The 18,734-nt window shown below is 40.9% G+C and overlaps 10 protein-coding genes across 10 annotated transcripts; all 10 read right to left on the bottom strand.

The window, feature by feature from the left end:
* Nucleotides 1-192: 192 nt before the first annotated feature.
* LSM04_004686 (Choline/carnitine acyltransferase domain) lies at nucleotides 193-2,238 on the bottom strand (the record flags this gene model as incomplete). Its single annotated transcript, XM_067337617.1, has 1 exon — nucleotides 193-2,238. The coding sequence occupies one exon, from the start codon at nucleotides 2,236-2,238 to the stop codon at nucleotides 193-195; it is 2,046 nt and encodes a 681-aa protein (XP_067193535.1).
* Nucleotides 2,239-2,655: 417 nt separating this feature from the next.
* Nucleotides 2,656-2,976, bottom strand: LSM04_005983 (V-ATPase proteolipid subunit C-like domain; the record flags this gene model as incomplete). The annotated part of the gene is made up of 1 exon (XM_067337616.1): nucleotides 2,656-2,976. One exon carries the CDS (start codon nucleotides 2,974-2,976, stop codon nucleotides 2,656-2,658), a length of 321 nt encoding a protein of 106 aa, XP_067193559.1.
* A 271-nt stretch (nucleotides 2,977-3,247) lies between these two features.
* LSM04_000883 (uncharacterized protein) lies at nucleotides 3,248-3,493 on the bottom strand (the record flags this gene model as incomplete). The annotated part of the gene is made up of 1 exon (XM_067337615.1): nucleotides 3,248-3,493. One exon carries the CDS (start codon nucleotides 3,491-3,493, stop codon nucleotides 3,248-3,250), a length of 246 nt encoding a protein of 81 aa, XP_067193462.1.
* A 184-nt stretch (nucleotides 3,494-3,677) lies between these two features.
* LSM04_005585 (uncharacterized protein) lies at nucleotides 3,678-4,676 on the bottom strand (the record flags this gene model as incomplete). Its single annotated transcript, XM_067337614.1, has 1 exon — nucleotides 3,678-4,676. One exon carries the CDS (start codon nucleotides 4,674-4,676, stop codon nucleotides 3,678-3,680), a length of 999 nt encoding a protein of 332 aa, XP_067193551.1.
* A 390-nt stretch (nucleotides 4,677-5,066) lies between these two features.
* On the bottom strand, nucleotides 5,067-6,338 carry LSM04_005672 (Fatty acid desaturase domain; the record flags this gene model as incomplete). The annotated part of the gene is made up of 1 exon (XM_067337613.1): nucleotides 5,067-6,338. The coding sequence occupies one exon, from the start codon at nucleotides 6,336-6,338 to the stop codon at nucleotides 5,067-5,069; it is 1,272 nt and encodes a 423-aa protein (XP_067193553.1).
* Nucleotides 6,339-6,782: 444 nt separating this feature from the next.
* LSM04_007460 (uncharacterized protein) lies at nucleotides 6,783-9,560 on the bottom strand (the record flags this gene model as incomplete). Its single annotated transcript, XM_067337612.1, has 1 exon — nucleotides 6,783-9,560. The coding sequence occupies one exon, from the start codon at nucleotides 9,558-9,560 to the stop codon at nucleotides 6,783-6,785; it is 2,778 nt and encodes a 925-aa protein (XP_067193589.1).
* A 419-nt stretch (nucleotides 9,561-9,979) lies between these two features.
* Nucleotides 9,980-11,155, bottom strand: LSM04_006101 (Zinc finger C2H2-type; the record flags this gene model as incomplete). Its single annotated transcript, XM_067337610.1, has 1 exon — nucleotides 9,980-11,155. One exon carries the CDS (start codon nucleotides 11,153-11,155, stop codon nucleotides 9,980-9,982), a length of 1,176 nt encoding a protein of 391 aa, XP_067193563.1.
* Nucleotides 11,156-11,489: 334 nt separating this feature from the next.
* Nucleotides 11,490-12,956, bottom strand: LSM04_003047 (Biotinyl protein ligase (BPL) and lipoyl protein ligase (LPL); the record flags this gene model as incomplete). Its single annotated transcript, XM_067337609.1, has 1 exon — nucleotides 11,490-12,956. The coding sequence occupies one exon, from the start codon at nucleotides 12,954-12,956 to the stop codon at nucleotides 11,490-11,492; it is 1,467 nt and encodes a 488-aa protein (XP_067193507.1).
* Nucleotides 12,957-13,421: 465 nt separating this feature from the next.
* Nucleotides 13,422-13,712, bottom strand: LSM04_005281 (Dpy-30 motif; the record flags this gene model as incomplete). The annotated part of the gene is made up of 1 exon (XM_067337608.1): nucleotides 13,422-13,712. One exon carries the CDS (start codon nucleotides 13,710-13,712, stop codon nucleotides 13,422-13,424), a length of 291 nt encoding a protein of 96 aa, XP_067193547.1.
* A 663-nt stretch (nucleotides 13,713-14,375) lies between these two features.
* On the bottom strand, nucleotides 14,376-18,101 carry LSM04_004368 (uncharacterized protein; the record flags this gene model as incomplete). The annotated part of the gene is made up of 1 exon (XM_067337607.1): nucleotides 14,376-18,101. One exon carries the CDS (start codon nucleotides 18,099-18,101, stop codon nucleotides 14,376-14,378), a length of 3,726 nt encoding a protein of 1,241 aa, XP_067193529.1.
* Nucleotides 18,102-18,734: the final 633 nt, after the last annotated feature.

Raw genomic sequence — 18,734 nt, 5'->3', positions numbered from 1 at the left:
ACATCAAAGAAAAAAAAAAATAGAAAAGTTAAAATAAAGCAAGTGAAACATTTTTAAACGGTATAAAAATAAGAATATATCTTAGACAATGATCTAACGTCATTGACACTTTTATTTCCATCTTTATTTTTCATGATAGGAAAAAAAAAAATATTCACCCCCAATATTTTCTTTTCCTTCTCGTTCCCCGTACTACAATTTTGGTGGCGGTAGTATTGCAGTGAGACAATACAGGTCGTGGACAGCCTGCTCAAGAGTGTCAGCGTATGCACTACACACTGATATTTGTTTCTCCTTTTCGATAGATTTTCTTCCAAGAATCGGTCGTGCGAAATTATTATATGATGAACATGTGAATGTAAGAGATTTGGGAAAAAGTGAGTAGCCAATCCCCAACCCATTTGGGTGGGTTGCCGCAAAAGAAAAAGATGAGATACCGTTAGCAGTAATATTTGAGGTTGAGAGATAGTCACTTGATAACTCTTTCAGTGCTGAAGAAGCAAAAAAATATGCTTCAACAGCTGCTGCAGCTTGAACCATTTTTATCTCAAAGTTCAGTGGTTCCACGTATTGCAATCGCTCTCGAACCTCATTATGAAGCCGACGAAGTAGAGTGGCAGCTCGATGAAACCCCTGCCCTGAGCGACACACCGATATTCTTCTTCGATGTTCTTTACTCGATTTCTGCAATATTGCTGCTATAGATGAGTTATATATATTCTTATCATTTACTGATTCAATTATAAGAGCTAGTTCCTGTGTAACTTGTGTCACTGTCCGCAGCGTCTCAGTCCTCCCATGGTGATACTTTTTCATCATCAAGGCACAGTAGGTGGATCGTTGATCTCCAAAAAAGCGATGTTGGGCAAGATGAAATGCAGCGTGCATAAAAGCATCTGGACTCACACGACAATTTTTTTTTATCTCATTTGTACCAAAGGTACGAATATGTCGTACAGTTAATTTTGTTTGCTCAACTTTTTGCTGATGAATGCATCGAGTATTAGCAATGGCTTCAAGAACAGTGTTAGAAAGAGATCCAAAGGATACGGGTTTTACATAAAGTGAGTCATCAGAGCAAAGTAACCCTCCCATTCCTTTAACAGGTAAATTTTCAATAATCAATGATGTAATGTAGTGATGGATAGTACTACAAACTAGTACCATAGTACCACCGTCACCCCATGAGTGCTCCATATTGCAACTCGCACTACCAGAAGGATCTATTATATACATCACATTCATGTCAGGGTAACGATTTTCTGGGTATTTACCTCCATGTAAAGCGATAGAGAGATCTGTTTCATCATCAAGAGCAATTCCAAAACTGCAAGAAGTGATATTATCCAGTGCAACTTTTGACACAGCATCTTTCCACAGTTCCTCAAAGTTGTAAGCCCAGATACTACGGGATCCGCTTGCTAGAACCAATGGACTATTTTTATTTACAGGCAAAGAAGCTGTTTTGTCTATCACAGTTTGAATTAGACGAGCATTGCAAATCACCTCTTCTAGCCAATGTGTTGCTAGAATACTAACACCATTTGAATCATCAAAGTGAATCCAGTCCAATGTAAAGGCATAACCTTTGCGAAGCAACAATACCTTGTTCGTGTGCGACCAACGCAATCCATCCATTCCAATATGGGGAATACGCACAGTTCGAAAAAGGCGAGTGTACTGATCATGGCACAAGCTCAAGTCTACACTGCAAGATTTTGGGAGCCGAGATTGAGCTTCAACAGAAAAAAAGAAAGGTTGCTCCACTAGACGACGAACTTGAAATGATGCAGCTCCTATAACTGCAGCCCGCAAAGCTTGTGAAGATACACCAATCTTCTGCGCAACTTTCTCCAGGGGTGGACCATCAAGATGAAGCATGTAGTTCCATCCGATAGGCAATGATTCTCTGTTTCCAAGATACATAGCATTCCAGAGTGGTGCCATATGTGATGTACGAAGTGAGATATTACAAAATTTTCTGTATTCTTTAGAAATAGATTCTAAAAAACGAAAATACTCCGCTATATTATGAAACTCAGGTGATGCATTCTTTTCCCCATCTTTCAGAGATTCTAACACCTTTTGAACAAAATTAATACTAGATTGCTTATCCGTAACACCATCTAGGGGTTCTAAAAATTCAATATAGCGCTTTAAAAGAGTGGTGAGATTCGGTAGCGGAAGCTTAGAACAGTGAGTATTTGTTTGCTTAAGTGACGTCGTTTTCGTTGTCATAATAAATTTACCAGAATTGTGAGTTAGAAACTTTAAAAGAATAAACTGTTTATTTCTGTAGCCCCTTTTCTTTTATTTCTTCTTTGTTTTATAAACCTTCTACAAAAGAAAAAAATAAAAAAAAGGAAAAAAAGAATTGGTTTATAATCCTCTTATTGAGGTTAACGTATTGGAGTCAGATGCAGCTTAGAAAGGAAACGTCAGCTCTCAATAGTGAAAGGGTTAGCTTAGAAACTCAAAAAAGGGGGTATTTATTCATTCATTCGTTAGAAGTTGAAAAAAAAAAAGACCCCCACAATACGCTTCACGCGCGTCCTATCCTATCAATCCACTTCCCTACGCGTAATCCCCTAATGTCACTCTTTCCGCTAACACCAATGAAATGTAATTCAACAAACACAACCCATGTAAAAAGATCTACGAGAAGAGCATCAGGAAGGCCAACATCAGTGCAAACAGACCAATAGCCTCTGTAAGCGCGAAACCCAGAATGGCGTAGTTAAACAACATCTTTGTCAGGTTTGGCTGGCGGGCGCAGGCAACCAGCAGATTACCAAAGATCGTACCAATGCCAAGACCCACACCAGCGAGGGCAATAGCGGCAAGGCCGGTGCCCACATAGTGCAGTCCCTGAACAGAAATAGCCACCGTAGAGGCACGGCGAACAGCCAACGCAGAGGAAACAGCGGGTGTGGACACGATCCGGCGCACAGGCTTGGTAACAATACGGCGGAGCATATTATGTTTACTGAGTGTTACTTCCTAAGTCAATGTGTGATATACATATATGAAGAAAAAAGAGAAACAACAACACAGTGATGCAGAGTTTAAAAAAAGATTTCAGAGTCAACGGACGCATCTCATTTCCCTATCAAGACTTTTGCTCCTGTCGTGGTGCCATACAGCTAGCACAGACACACACAGGAAAAGATAAAACCTAGGCGTCACTTTTCGCATTGTTAGAAAGAAGAACGAATAATAATAAAAAAAAACACTTTCAATATTGATTTTATTTAGCCGGTTTTTTCACCTTTGGTGCCATAGTTACAATTGGCGTTGACTGAACTTGCGTTCTTGAGCGAAGTTCAGTTGCAATAGCCTTTGACCGCTTCTTCTGTGCACGTTTCGCTTCCATAGCTTCCTTTGCGGACGTGGCATGTGTCTTCGCACCTTGTGCACGCAGTTTGGCCTCTTGCCGGCCTTGGTTCACACGCGCCTTGTTGCCGCCCCGTGTGATCTTTGCAGAGTGCCCCATACCCTTACGCTTCTCCTATAATGTGAGGAGTAAAAGAAAAAAAAGAGAGAGGTACAAAAAATAAAATACAACGAATAAACACGTAGTGTACAGTAAATTAAAAGCTATTTTCCTTTTTCTTTTTTTTTGTCTTTTCGTTGCTTTAACCGTTATAACACCTTAAGAACGGAGCAGAGATTTTGTCTTAAACCGTATCTCCTCCTCCACGACGAATTGCTCGTTTCGCCTCCTGCTCCTTTCGCTTTTCCTCAAGCTGCAATTCACGCCGGTAGTCTGCCCATTGTGAGTTTTGCAAAAAACGCACTTCCTCCAAGTAGCTACTGTCGTGTCTTTGCTGTCTGAAACTTTCAAGAGAAACACCTTCTGCCTTTAACTCAGCAGAGAGATGCTGTTCCCAGCTGTGTAGAGACTTTGCAATGATACCCGAAATGGATGAGCCCCCACGTGAACTGGCCAAAGCATCCGCACTACTGCGCTGCTGCAATGCATCAAGATCAGTATTTGTATTGTTATTCTTATTATTAGCAATATTACTACTAGCTGCTGCTCCATGCATCACTCGTTCTCGCTTTCTTCGTCGCACAACAATATTGCTTCGCTCTAGTTCTGCACACTCATGCTGGCACGGGACTGTGTCCCGCAGTGATTCCACTGCTACATCCTCCAAGGGAACTTTAAAGTTACGGCAAAATATGGGATTCGCAACAGATAAGAACTCGTCAAAACTCTGTGTCCGTGCAGGATCCTCGCGGTGGTGAAGATAAGCAAGAAGCCGCGCGAAAAGCAAAGCATTTGAAAAGGTAGAGAGCAGGACACCATCATCTGCATCAAGAGCACCTTTACGAAAAGTGAAGGGATCTACATTTTTTCCGTCATCTATAACTGTAGAATCGCCAACTTTGCGCTGAGAAAGTAATCTTCGCAGCCGTTGATGACGTTCCATAGATTCCACTGCCAGTACATCACAGCCGCCCCTCACAGGTGCTTCTCGTGCATTACCAGAAACACTAGACGACGATGATGACGATAACGCACTGCTATTATCACTACCACTACTGCTACTACTACTACTGCTACTACTACTACTGCTGTGAGATGCGGTTGAAATGCTATCGCTGTCACTGTCATTCCCAGCGACTTCCGTGTCATCATGGGATGTTGAGGATTCCTGCGACCGCGGCATTATTCCTTCCTAGCTTCCTTAATCACCACTACAAGAACAAAAAAAAAGTTCACACCAAAAAAAATTTTTTTACACAAATGAAGAAATCGTCTAAAATAAAACAACCACAACAAAAAAATGTATAGTTTGGAAAGCAGCTAATGGATTAAAATGGAAAAGGGAGAAAACTAGGATTTCATGGTAAAATAAGAGAAAAAAAACTCCTAGAATGTGATTAAGTAAACAGTAGCCACTCATGATTACAAAAAAAGCCAAAAGGTTGATTTTTTTTTCTTAATTTATTCACACTTCCCTAATATAATATCCCTTGTAATCAGTAGGTATACCAAGCCCATTCCTAACAATGACCAAGACAAAAAAAATTAAATAGAAAAGAGAAAAAAATTATGTCTATTTTATTAACTTTTCTTGAGAAGTTTCGTGAAATACATCAGAAACATACTTAAGATTTCTAAATGTCATCGCCAACGCTTCAAAATAGGGTCTAGAGTCGTACTTCAGCCCATTTTCTTCAAAAAAAGCTCGGACACGAGGGTAAAGTTTTGCAAAACGAAACTGTGGCATACAAGGAAACAAGTGGTGCTCAATTTGAAAATTTAAATAGCCCATCCACCAGTTGGTCATCCAATGTGAAGAGATATTCATAGTGTAAATAGAAGCATGTTCTACCCAATGCACCTGTTCGTTGGCTGAAAGCACATTAAGATGAGAATGCGAGAGGGAAAATTGTACAAATATATAAATAGCTCCAAAAGATTGAAGAAACAGATAACCAGTAATACTTTCTAAAACAGTGAACTGCATACGATAGCAAACTGCAATAATACAGAGCACTCGACAAAGTATAGAAATAATTTCGGTGTAACATCTCCTTCTAATCATATGTTTTGGGTGCAAGAAAAGTTGCCAGTATAACGCCACCAAAGAAGTTGTAACTGGAGCGAATAGATACGCTTGTAACGATATCCAACTACGGGCCCACTTATTCTTACGCACTCGCTTTGCCACAGTCCTGTTAAACGCTACAAGTGGGAGAGTTTCGAGATCCACATCATGTCTCAGCTTCTGCGGTGCCGCGTGATGCTTATTATGCTGTGTGCGCCACCATGCGGCACTCATACCATCCCCAAAACCGTAGCATATCTCCTGAATCTTCTGATCAAGCCAAGGAATTCCAAAAAAACTGTAATGTCCACATTCATGTTCAACCCAGCCACAACGACCTTCTGCAATGCCAAGAATGATACACGCAGGTATCCAGTACGTTGTATTCATAAGAACCCATAACCCAATTGCGTGCATTACAATTAATTCACTCAATAAGTATATTGCACGAATGTAAGAGGGTTCAAAATGGCCCTCTTGATAAAAATCATCACGTAATTTACGGAAGTCACGTGAGAGTTTTTCTAGTCTGGCAGTTTCCTTTGGATCCTTATTACCCGTTGATGGGGCAACACGACTGGGAAGCATCTGCAGGAGCTTTTTTGCCTTTGGTAGCCGTTCATGAAACTCCAAGAAAGCTTCTGTGGCATCCCCAAACCCAGAGAAAAATCTGAGAATACTCCCACCAGGATGCTTAAAACCACGGCAATCATACAGACGGCCACTAATTAGCACCTCATAGGGTTGTTGTTCATTTTCAGCAGTACCTCTGTACATGTGAAATTACTTTATTAAAACTTTTTTTTTTTTTTTGTGGTGCCCCACCCCTTTTTTTTTTACCTGAAATATCAAACTGATTAAGTTTAGTAATATTAACGAAAAAAAGGATATGGAAAAAAAAGACATATCATACCATCATCATCAATGTTTCTCCCACTATTATTATTTATTATTTCCCTATTGAAATCCACAAATAAATGAAATTCAAAAAAGGAAAAAAAGGTAACAAAGAAAATAAGAAAAAAAACAGTCAAAATCTTGTTTAAGGTTCTACTTTATTGACAATATAAACAAATTGCTCCCCCGTTATTCTATATAAAGAAAGAAAAATATAAGTATGCATATAAATACACTCGGCGGTGCCCCATATTTGGTGCTACCATATACATACATACTCTTGTAAAGATAGGTTCTAATTTTAATGATTTACTTCGGAAAGTTCTACACTCCAAGCCCCACACGTTGTTTCTCTGCTGTTGTAAAATATGTGGAGACAATTCCCAATGCCAGGCGATGAAGTTCTTCTAAAATATTTGAAGCAATTGACCCCAAACTATGTCGACCACCCACAGTAGAAGTAGCACCACCGCCACCACTAATACTACTAACAGAAAGGCGAGGATGTGAAGGGGAAATATTATCTCTGGCGTTGCTTGTCAGTGCATCAACTACCTGGCGCGCCTTTACAACGCGTTTTACCAAAACTGCAAGTTCCTCAACTAAGTCACGGCGTGTTTGTAAAATAAACTCAAATGTGCGACGTAATTGTTTGACATAGCTCTCCTCAGCGGAACCCAGGGCGGACTGAGCCGCAGAATCAAGGTTCTCTCTAAATGGATTTACACTTCTTAGAAAAACCGTAAGGTCATCCACACCCTGTGGGGGCAATGGAGTCCCTGAAGTAGCATCAACACCCAGAGTTCCCAGTTTTTGCTCTTGTTGAAGAGTTGCAGCACTGTCTAAAGTACCACCCGAGTATCCTGTACCAGAAATCAGGTTTGTGTCATTCTTGTTGGCTGTATCACCTCCCATAGTAGAATTTCGGTTGGCATCTAGTGAGGTAAGTGGTTGTGAAGTTGTTACTGATCTATTTAAAATTGATCCCTGTTGCACACCCGTTGCAGATGCTCCTCCTCCTCCAGGAAGAGTTTTTGTTGCATTCAAAGTATTCAGTGAGTCAAGAAGAGTTGGTAAACTCTTCTTAAATGTTACCATATCACTATCAGCAAATCCACCCTCTTTCTGAGCTAGAAACATTAGTTTTTCAAATACGTCACTGAATTTGGATCCTGCAAGAGGATGTTGCAAATATTCTACCAACTCTTCATAGGTACGTGGTTCACGATCACGCAATAATTGTAGAAATCTTATAAAAGGGCCATTTCGATCACGCAATAATAATTTTGTGTGTTCGTCACACTCCATTTCAAATCGACTCGGATTACGTAACATGGTAAGGTTTAGTAGTGCAGCCAAATGAGGATCCGTGACACGATCCGCCACTTTACGACGGAAGGCATTCATAAGTGCTGTTAAATCCCGTTCTTCCTCTTCTTTTCGTCGAATTGTATATTCCATTGATACTAATAAAGCACTCATGAGTTGAGACTTCTTACGAAGTTCATCCATTTCTTGTCGTATGGCTCCATTATTATTATTATTATTATTAATATTATTAGCGAGCATCGTTTGATAGAGATCTTTTTCTGATGGCAGTCCGGATGAGGATAGTGATGTCCTAGTACCCAAGATGTTTTGAAGTCTCGCATTCTCCAACTTGAGCTGTGACACCTCCGCCTCCTTATCACGAAGTCGAATTTCCAAATGCGATTTCTCAGTCCGTTGCTCCGATAACTGCTGTTCTACCCCTGATTTCTCAGTAATCTTTGCCGACACCTGCCCACGTGCCTGAGAGGCGTCCTGCAGGGCAGTGTTATAGTCTGTTCGAAGCATGTTGCACTCTCGCTGTGCGGCATCCGCACGGGCGTCAGCATCTGCTAATGTCTTTTGCAGACGTTTTACATCTTCCTCAAGTTCCTTCACCCGCGCAACATGTGCGGCAATCTCGGCATCCTTATCCGCAAGTGTGCGATCAACGACGTTGTGACGTACTCGCAGTTCGTGCGCCTCTTCACGTGCGGCCCGCAACTCGACCGCCACGCCGGCTGCATGATCCTGCGATTCGGCGATTCGCACCGCCCACTCGGCCTCCTGTAGCACCTGATCAGCACCAACATTTGTTGTTGTTGTTGTTGTGTTATTCTTTATCGTGCTTGTGGTGGTGGGAATGTAATAACCGGCGATGTCCCACACGCGGGCGGTGCCATCGTTGCCGATCGTCCATGCACGTACGGATGTGGCGGCGTAAACACACGTGGCGCAGTGAATGAACGCATCGTGTGTGGCCGCAAAAGACGAGAGAACCGCACGTGTTCGCGCCGCCACAACCGCCACTGTGCGGCCGGCCGAGACCACCAATACTTTCCCGCTCACAGCGTGCATAGATATAACCGCCCCGCCGTCCACAGAGACACGTCCAGTAAAGTGCAATAGCGGCGAAAGCGCATACACGCTGATGCTCCCACTGCGCCTACCCACCCACAGCGTAGACGTCGTCCACTCGTACAAAAGACTCGTAACACCAGAAGTGTCCTTCATGTGTTCAGCAACAAGCGCACCGCTAGAGATATTCCACAGCCGTACTGCCCCGTCTCGATCCCCGCTAAACACAATACCGGAAGCAACAATAACGGCCATCACTGGGGCAAGAGCCACAAAGACATTCATTTGTTGTTTATTTAATGGGTTCCATTGCACGATACGTCCAGTCTCAGAGGAACCAAAGACAGAATAGCCGTCAAAGAAGAGAGACGTGATGGGTGCCGCCGCTTCAACACCATGAATACGGATAACACCTTTCCAACGTCGCAATACCCCATCAAAAATGTGAACCTCACCATTAATAGTACCTGCCCAAATTTCTTCAAAAACAGTCACAATACACTTGAAATGTACCCGAGTATCAGTGTCACCGGGAGTAATACGCTCTAAAAAAGTTCCTTCTTGCGCATCATATACAGCTATTCCGCCTTTTAACTCTCCCATCCAAACAACATCCCCAAAACCACAACAGCATCGTGCCTCACAGCCAAACTTTGTCACAGGTTGCAGGCTCTCCTTTTGTTTTGTAGATCGTTGCACTACATTCTCGGATGCCATGTAATTAAATATTCTTCTTATTCTTATTCAGTTTTCTTTCAATTTTTCCCCCCTCTTTTCTATATCTACCAATCTGCACCCTTTCCTTTCTCCCTTTCTTCAGTTGTTCCCTTGTATTACAAGAAGAATAGGCAGCTGTATATATCGTCAGCGACCACCTTAAATATGAAGAGAGAATGAAGAATGTGGAAATACAAGAGAAGAAAAAAAATAAATTAAGAGACAATAAAAAAAAACGGAAACAGAAAGAAAAACAATGGAGTACTACATGGAACATGGACATCAATAAAGTATTTTCTTCTTTCTTTTCTCACTATATATATATTACAAAATAATCTTACTTAATACAGAGGTACCACAGATACAGTGAAAGAGTTTTTTTCCCCGTTTTCTTTTTAAGAGGACGTCTTTCAAAGGAGTTATACCTTAACAACAGAACCGCAACCTGGGTGAACCTGGATAACAGGATAGTGATAATATTTCTTCATCGCGGCGTCATATTGTGGTATCATACGCAACCTACCTGTAACAAGGAATCGTTCTCCTTCTTTTAATTCTTTTTTTATCTGATCGCTATATGTGATATCAAAAACACGCACAGTGTGGAAGTCCTTATCAGGATCCCCAGGCGATGGCCCCTCAAAGTCAGTAACGAGCGTAAATTGTACAACCTTATCCTCAAAGACATATCCTTCCTGAATATTTTGCACTGGACCCATTACGACGCAATGGTTTACACACCGCCAATGAGCCGCCACATCGCCTTCTTCAGGAGCATTTGGGGCAACATCAAGATGGTATTGTGGAGCCTGGGGAAGAACAGATTCTTGACTATGAATATATTGCATTCCAGAAGAAGACTTCGTCGTATCATCCCCTGAACCACCAAAGGCAGTACCTGATGAACCTGTCACAGTATTGTTTTGGGTTGTCTGACTACTATTATTACCACTTGTGGAGGAGGTAGGCATCTCCATATTATGCTTTGCTTGATAGTGATGTTGTAGAGCTGCTTCCAATCGAAAAGTCTTTTGACAAATGGTGCAAACAAACAGTTTCTTATCCGCATCATCATTAACAATAGTATTATCTGAGGTGGAGTTAACGGATGCCATTCCAGTTGTTGTGGCAGTCGCTGCACCTCCAGAGACTGCCGCAGTGGCAGCAACACCAACACCACCAAGTGGTGCACCAAAGAGAGAGGGTGCACCAAATGTAGAATGTGCCATACCTGGAAATCCCACATGTCCTTGCGTATTCCCTGTTGTTGTTGATGTTGTTTCAGCTCCCGATGATGACTTATTCTTTGCTTCTTCAGGTTTTACTTCTTCTAATTTCCCTCCTCTGTTTGCCATAGCCTTTGCGTGACCGGCGTGTTTTGTCATGATGTGGTGGTTTAACGCATTTAGTAAACGAAATGCCTTACCACACTCACCACACTGATAGGCGGGTGATTCGGGTTTGGGTGCATTTAATAGCAAAGTTGTGCGATAGTTTCGCGAGGGCAGTAGGAACTGCACTGCATAGAGAGACCAACTACGATGTAACGGTGAGAGACTCACAGAACGTGAGATGCGAGAAGTAATTCGATGCATTTGATTATTTATTATTTTATTTGGCCCCAAAGTACTCTTTTCTTTTCCTGTTGTTCTTCTTCTTATTGGTCTCGTTGCTACCTTCTCTTTTATCTCTTTCTCTCTATCCCTCTCTTGCTATTTCCACCAATCATTTGTTTACACAAAGTAATAGCAAAGGATCAGAAAAATGAAAGAAAAAACGAAAAAAAAAAGAAAGAGAAAAAAGGAGATCACAGCACATAAACATAAGCCAACTCACACCAGGAGAAAAAAAATATTACCCCTTTTTTCGATCCCTTTTAATTATCTCGCACATACACCCTCTCAAATAAGTAGATGATTTAATCGTTCCCTAACACGAAGGAGAGAGAAAAACGTTTTTATAGCGCCACACAGACGATACCGCTTGCAAAAAACACCGCATAGCGGTTAGCTTATCTTCTGAGCTCCTATGAGGGGAGGGCATGTCCTCAAGAAGATCACGACACTCCAGTTGCATTGCGGAGGCAAGAAGAGTATTTGCTTCACTCAAATCAATATTAGCGTCATCGACGTAGTGTTCTTCTAGAATAACCTTTAAAAGACATGTACACCACGACTCCTGTTGCATATCTGTTGCATCCTTAAACCAAAATGATGTAATAGATGTAATGCGACGCCTCTCAACAACTACACTAACATCAAGACGATTGTGTCCCTGCATAAAATACACCAAATCATCCGTTGAGATGTAGCAACAATTTGGTGTATCAGACTTCCATTTAAGAAGTTCCGTTAGGGAAATAGCAACACGAGTTTCAAACTTGGGCATAGAAAAAAGCCATTCAACGGAGCGCAAACGGTTTGTTTCTTCTCGAATACTTCGAGACGATCCTGCAATGGGCTTGCGTCCCTCACCATCCACCATTGGTGTATCTTCCAGCAGCGCGTCAGTCACATTAAGTATGAAAATACTTCCACTTTCCTTCTCCAGAGATTTTACATCATTCTGTGGTATAAATACCGATGGATGCATCTCCCACGGTGCATGATTAGAGAGAATTTCACTTGCATGACGAACAAAGAAATTTGCTGCGGCTACTTTTATGTCTTGTACGACATCACCGCTATCCTTCGATTCCGGTGGTAAAACACCGGAACGTTCTAGTGTTGTAACTGGTGCACGAACGGAGGCAACAGAGGAAGTTGAAAAAGCAACATACTCCCCATCGGAATGCAAGTACATCCCCAAACGCTCATAAGAAGAAGACACCAGTAATGTGCAGTGATGAAAGGCAATATCACGTTGTACTCGCATTGCCGACCCAGTAATTTTCTTTCCGTCTAGAAAGAGATCATGACGAGAGGTTGAAGTAATACGATCTGGATGGACACCATACTCAAAAGAGAGAAACAAACGTAAGAGTTGAATACTCTTCGCCGGATCATACGCCGTGCGATGTGTGATGAATGAGAAACACACATTTCCTTCATCGTGATACACCGCACCACCACCGGAGCTGCGTCGCGCTAATGCCACGCCATCACGTTGAACAGTACGGCACGCCACTTCCTGCAAATGATTTTGATTGCGTCCCACCACAACACACGGGCGATTGGCGTACATGAAGAGTAACTGCTGATCGGGCTCCACCACCACCGCACGCAGAAGTGCCTCCTCCGCCGCAAGATTCTCGTAAATACAACGTGAGTTTGAAAGAAGCGTCACACTTTTTCTATCAGACGACAGCACACGACCAGGAAGTGTCATTGCAGTGTGGCACGCAAGAAAGGAGGCTAGTGAAGTTAGGGGATAGAAACAACATCTAGCAACTCGCATCACACCTGTTTACGTCTCTCCCAGTTTAATGATCTCCCTTTGTTTTTTTTTTTTTGTTTTTCAATGCCTATACAAAGAAAACAAATAAATTTTCATTCATATTTGTAAAAGCTCAAAAACAAATAAAAAAAAGACATCAAAAAGACTCAAGAAAGAAGCCTCACTATAAACACAAAAAAGAAAAATTAACATTTTAAAGATAACAATAACAATTGATTATCCTTCTCTAACTCTCAAGTACACCAACAGATACGGAGGCACACAAATAAAGGAATAGAAAAAGAGAGGGGAAAAAAATACACCACGAACTCTCTCATTCAGTTCCCTATCTGCAACCAAAAAAAACATAAGTGTGTATAAATATGCACAATTCCAGAAACCTTGTATCACCTATACATTTTGAATGAAATTATGTGCAAGAAGAACACAAACACAATAGGAAACCAAGCAATAAGCTCGGTACTATTAATGCTGTTCCTTTACTGGTTCTACTGGTACGGCATCTTTAGGTGCTACTTCTATTGCGGTGTTACTCTGCGAGCGCCGCAATAGAAACAATGCAAGATGGTCCACTGGGTTTGCGGGTCTCTGTCGACATAGATCCTCCAGTCCCTCTGTGAGAACAGCCATTACAGTGCTGTCAAGATACTCCGGCACGCTGGGGAGTGGCAGCGCCCCCTCGCGTCTTCCATTACTGGAGTTGCTGCTCTTCTCGCAGATTGTCACGCTCGGGGTGTGGTCCAAGGCGGCACTCATGGACTACTCTCGATATGTATGGAAAGTATAGGCAACTTCTATTTTCTCTCTCTCTCTCTATATATATATATGCTTTTGTTACTTGTACCGAGACTGTAACTAGTGAAAATAACAAGGAGAACTATGAAGGAAGGGGAAAATAAACTCTCAAAAATAACAACGTATATACATATATTTATATACATGTATGCCTATGCAGGCAGTCAGAAAAAAAAAGAAAAAAGAAAACAAAAGTGAGAACCGGGTTGTCATTCACACTCACAAAACCAGAGTTTATTTATTATTTTACTTGACGTGTGAAGCAACAAATAAACTATATATATATTCCTCCAACGAGCTTTTCTTTTTTCTTTAATCCACAGGTAAACAAGAATCTCTGCTTAGAAGACAAAGCCTACAAACGCACAAACACAGGCACACACACATACAGACATATACCAAAAAAAAAAAGAATGTTTCCGTATTTTTGTTTTGTTTTACTAACCATTCAGAGGGTCATCGCGTAATGGAAGGTGAGATTACTTCCTCCCCCCTCCCTTTTTTTTTCACAATCATTTGTTTTTTTTTACCATTTCCATATTCTCTTCCTTCTATTCAAAAAGTTTCCTTTATACACACCTCTGTCAATTATTCACTCGCCGTAACCAGCCTCATCTCTTTTACTCACGCATAATCCGTTAATAAATAAAGGCAAGCGTATTCAATGGCGAAACTTCCACCAGCATCTACCATTAATAACTGAATAAAACGTTGACGAAATTCTGTCGAAGGAAAAGCTACAATCTCAAACACAGCATTTCCTTCCGGATCTGTTTCGGAGGCAAAGTAAACAACAACAATAGCAAGAAGAATCAATGTGTAAAACATGGGCTTGTTTTTTCGAATACTCTGCATAAAAGGTTCACCACGGTAATTCACAGCAAATATAACTCCACCCATAAGAGTAGTTAACAAAAACATAGCTGAATTAAGAAGAGTAGGTTTAAACTCTCCTTCACTTCCAATTTGTCGCATACTCTGAACCTCTGAACTATCAACCTCCTCCACAAGTTTAACAGTTTGAACCATACAATAAAGATGTAAAGCAAATTGCATAAAAATAGTACAAACCATATATGGATGAAACACACGCGTAATGGGTCTTTGTGGACATAAATATGGTAAAGGTTGACTACGTGACATACAAAGAAAGCAAACGGAAAGAATCACACCTGATAATATCATTTGCTTTTCACCAAGCTTTACACCATCAGTATGTAGTACTGACATAGAATATGCTGAATTAAGACAATTAAGAGCAAGAATCTTGTACATTTGCAAAGTAGTTACAAGAGTACTTCGTCCAAGGCGCACAACATCGCAAACAGACATGAGGGCTTTTGATCGGCATGTAAATGGTGCTGCAATAGAGGCATCACCAAGTTTCACTTGTGGTACACCACCCATATCCAAGTCATCCTCGTTAAATAGTGAAGTCATAAGGAAATCAGAAGTCATTTCAGGAGGAACTTGTGGAGCAGCAGCCTTCTCATCATCTCTTTGTTTCCTTTTCTCTTGGAGTTGTTTATTCCAACGTGCAATTTGCACAATTTCAGCTTTTCTACGGGCTTCCGCTAGTTTATAACGCATTTGTACCATAAAAGGTGCACCTTGTGAAGGTTGAGGAGGAAGAACTGTAAATTGAAACCCTGGTGGTAGTTTATGATCTGCGGGTACATCTGGTTCATTATGTGATTGAGGTGTATTAGCCACTGCATTACCATCGCTGCTGGATGATGCTGTCACTGCGGCCGCATTAAGTACAGCAATACCAGTGTGAGCCTGCTTTAATGCTCCCACATCATTTGTACCATCACCTGCCATGAGAACAATATGATCTTTCTTCTTGAGATCGGTTACAATATCTTCCTTTTGTGTTGGGGCACATCGAGCCCAGACAGCAATATGTTCATTAAAGTTTTTGATAATTGATGTCATACAAGACGGAGAAATATTTTCAGCATTTACGCAAAGATCCCATTCATCCTCTTTAGGAGTCATATGTTTACGAGTACGTACAAAAGTATTTTTAATAATGATACTTTCATCAACTTGTAATACTTCTCCTGTTGCAGCATCACACCATTCTACAGTATTATTTCCAGTTTCTTTTCCACCAATCGCAACAATTTGTCTGCGACATTGAAGGATTCCCACATCACGGGCAACTGATATCGCTGTTTGTACACTGTCACCTGTAATAATAACACACCTATGACTTCCACCTTGAAGCATTGCAATAGTTTTCGTAGCATCTTTCTTAAGAGGACACTCGTATACAGCAAGTCCAGCAAAGATAAGGTTTTGTTCACAATCATCCCTTTGCATTTCGTGAATAGCTTCCTTGCTTCGTTCTGACTCTTGCAAAGGTCGAGATGCTAATGCAATCACGCGATAACCTCGAGAAGCATGTTCATCAGCCATTTTATGATAATTTTCTGGGAGGTTCTTACACAGTTTGGCGATAGCTTCTGGTGAACCCTTTGAAACCACAAACTTCCCCTCTGGACTGCTAACAACACAAGACATTCGTCGTAGATTTGCTGAAAAAGGGAAGCGAAGAAGAATCTTGTATTGTTTATTCATACCAGAATTATTCTTTTTGCTACTGTTAGATCGTTTTGTTCCATTTTGTTCATCATCTTTTTGTTGGGGTGGATCATATACAACAGTGTCATCCACATTTACTTTGTATCCAAGTGCACAGACAGATGCCTTTTCCATAGCATCACCGGCAACTGTATCTGTTCCCTCCAACTGAAGTAAAGAATGACAAGTAGCTAAAACCAATTCCGCTGATTTTGGTACTTTTTTTAACTGATTCAATAATCCTTTTCCATCTGCCATATCAACACCACCAAAGAGCATTTCATCTGTTGTAAGGGTTCCGGTTTTGTCAAAACAACAGGTGTCAACTTTACCAGCAAATGGAATACGAAATGGTTCCGTACAGAATACCTGTAACTTAATAAGAGCAAGTAATGAAGTATTTACCGCCAGTGATAATTCCATTGGTAATTCCGGTGGTACAACAGCTGTGATAATTTGTACACATGACAAAAATAGTTTCCATCGGCTGCGATTTGGGTCTTCAAGACCACGTTTAAGAAGATATCCAGCAGCAGCCAAAGCAAATACAACGAGAACTCCAATAAATGCAAAAGATTCTCCACTGTTTTCGCTTACACGTCCTTGACTGTGAAGAATTGTACGAAGTAGTTTTCCTTGTTTTGTTTCAAATCCAGTCTTGAGAACCACTGCAAGAGCTCGTCCACGTTCCTTATCAGTTGCCCCATGTGGACCATTACTTAATAACAGTTGTGTACCAGAGAAGAGTAGATGTCGACTGTGTTTCTTCATCTCAAGAGGAATATCTAAACGATCTGTGGCTTCTTTAAGTTGTGGAGTAGACTCACCTGTTAATGTTGCCTCATTTACAACACAAGTACCATTGACAATGAGTGCATCTACTGGACACGGCACATTATTCTCAACCACCATAAGATCCATTGGTAAAAGTTCCTGTGTTGTAATGCGAACATCTTCTCCTCCACGCACTACAGTTACTTCACTTACGGGAACTTCTGCCATATTTCGCAGAGTCTTCATATTTCGAATACGCTGCATCACAACAGTGCACTCCATACCCACCATCATTACTCCAGTAAAAAGTGAGTAGTACCAGTACTCATCCAAACACCAGAGCAAAACACAGAACATTTGAAACACAAAAAAGGGAGCAAGGGCATGATCTACGAAAAGGCTTTGAAACTCTGGAATTTCAACTTCCATTGTATTTAAACCAAAGCTATCACGTTGACGATCACATTCAGCTCCAGGTGTAAGTCCTTTCCATTCGACATACGATGATAATAAATTTTTTGTAGGAAAACGTGGTTTTAGAAATTCTCCACTTTTATCTTCTAGACGCCATTTTCGCTGTTGGAAGATAAAACACATTGGGTGTTCCGTAGTTGCTGCTATCAGTGGCACAATTTCTGATTCACCCTTGTGTTCAAATGTAGAAACAAACACATGTGTAGCGGTCGACAATTCTTCTGGTTTTAACGACTGAAACAGAATTAACGAACGGAATCGTACCGACCATATTGTAAATAACGAGAGAAATGCATGAAGGAAAATCACCAAGGGTATACAAATAGCGTGGAAAAAATCAATGTATGTTGTGTGGACAAGATATGTCATACGGTCCCAGATCAACTCGGGGTTCAAATAAAGCGCAAATGTTACTGAGTACAGTAATACAAAAGGCCACACAGTCACCCATGTTGACCAGTGGCGGCGTCTTAATGGACGAATCTCCTTAATAATATTATTCTTAGAAATCATGCTACCTGTATACCTCCGAAAACCCCCAGAAAAAATCTCTCTCTCTCTCTCTCTCTCTCTCTCTCTCTCACACCCTCCTTTGCTTCTTTTTAATATTTTATTTATTTATTTATTTATTATATTTTGCTAGAGGAACAGAAGGGTGTACGAGGTGATCCCTTTCCGATACAATTCTTTCTCCTTGTTACGGTATCTTTTTTCTAATAACCTTTTTTTTATTTGTGACCAAAACCTTTCAGGTCAGTTAGGCGTTTTCTCCTCGCTCTTTTGAAGTTATTAAGCTTCAAACGGTGGAGTAACAGCAAAAAAAATCCAATGAAAGCACTTAAAATGTCCAGATTAAAGAGTAATGGAAATAACAAAAAAAAGGAAAGAAAAAATGAAGAAGAAATAAATCACACAAGCATAGACCAATATGTATATGTATAACACCTTCCATAGTACAAGGAAGAGTAGTGTAGCAATGGCAAAAAAAAAAAAAAATACCAAAAATAAGAAAGAGCAAGACAGTAAACACAGTTCAAATGCTAATATATATATATATATATATATATATATATATTGGAGATCGTGATTCCTTCTCAGAGCGCCCATATTCACTATACATGAATGAAGTAAGGGATCAGTGTTAGT

The sequence above is a fragment of the Trypanosoma melophagium genome (assembly GCF_022059095.1).
Source record: "Trypanosoma melophagium isolate St. Kilda chromosome Unknown ctg16segment0, whole genome shotgun sequence".
Classification (NCBI taxonomy): Eukaryota; Euglenozoa; class Kinetoplastea; order Trypanosomatida; family Trypanosomatidae; genus Trypanosoma; species Trypanosoma melophagium.
Note: the sequence above shows the minus strand (reverse complement) of the source record. Positions and strands in the feature narration are given on the sequence as shown.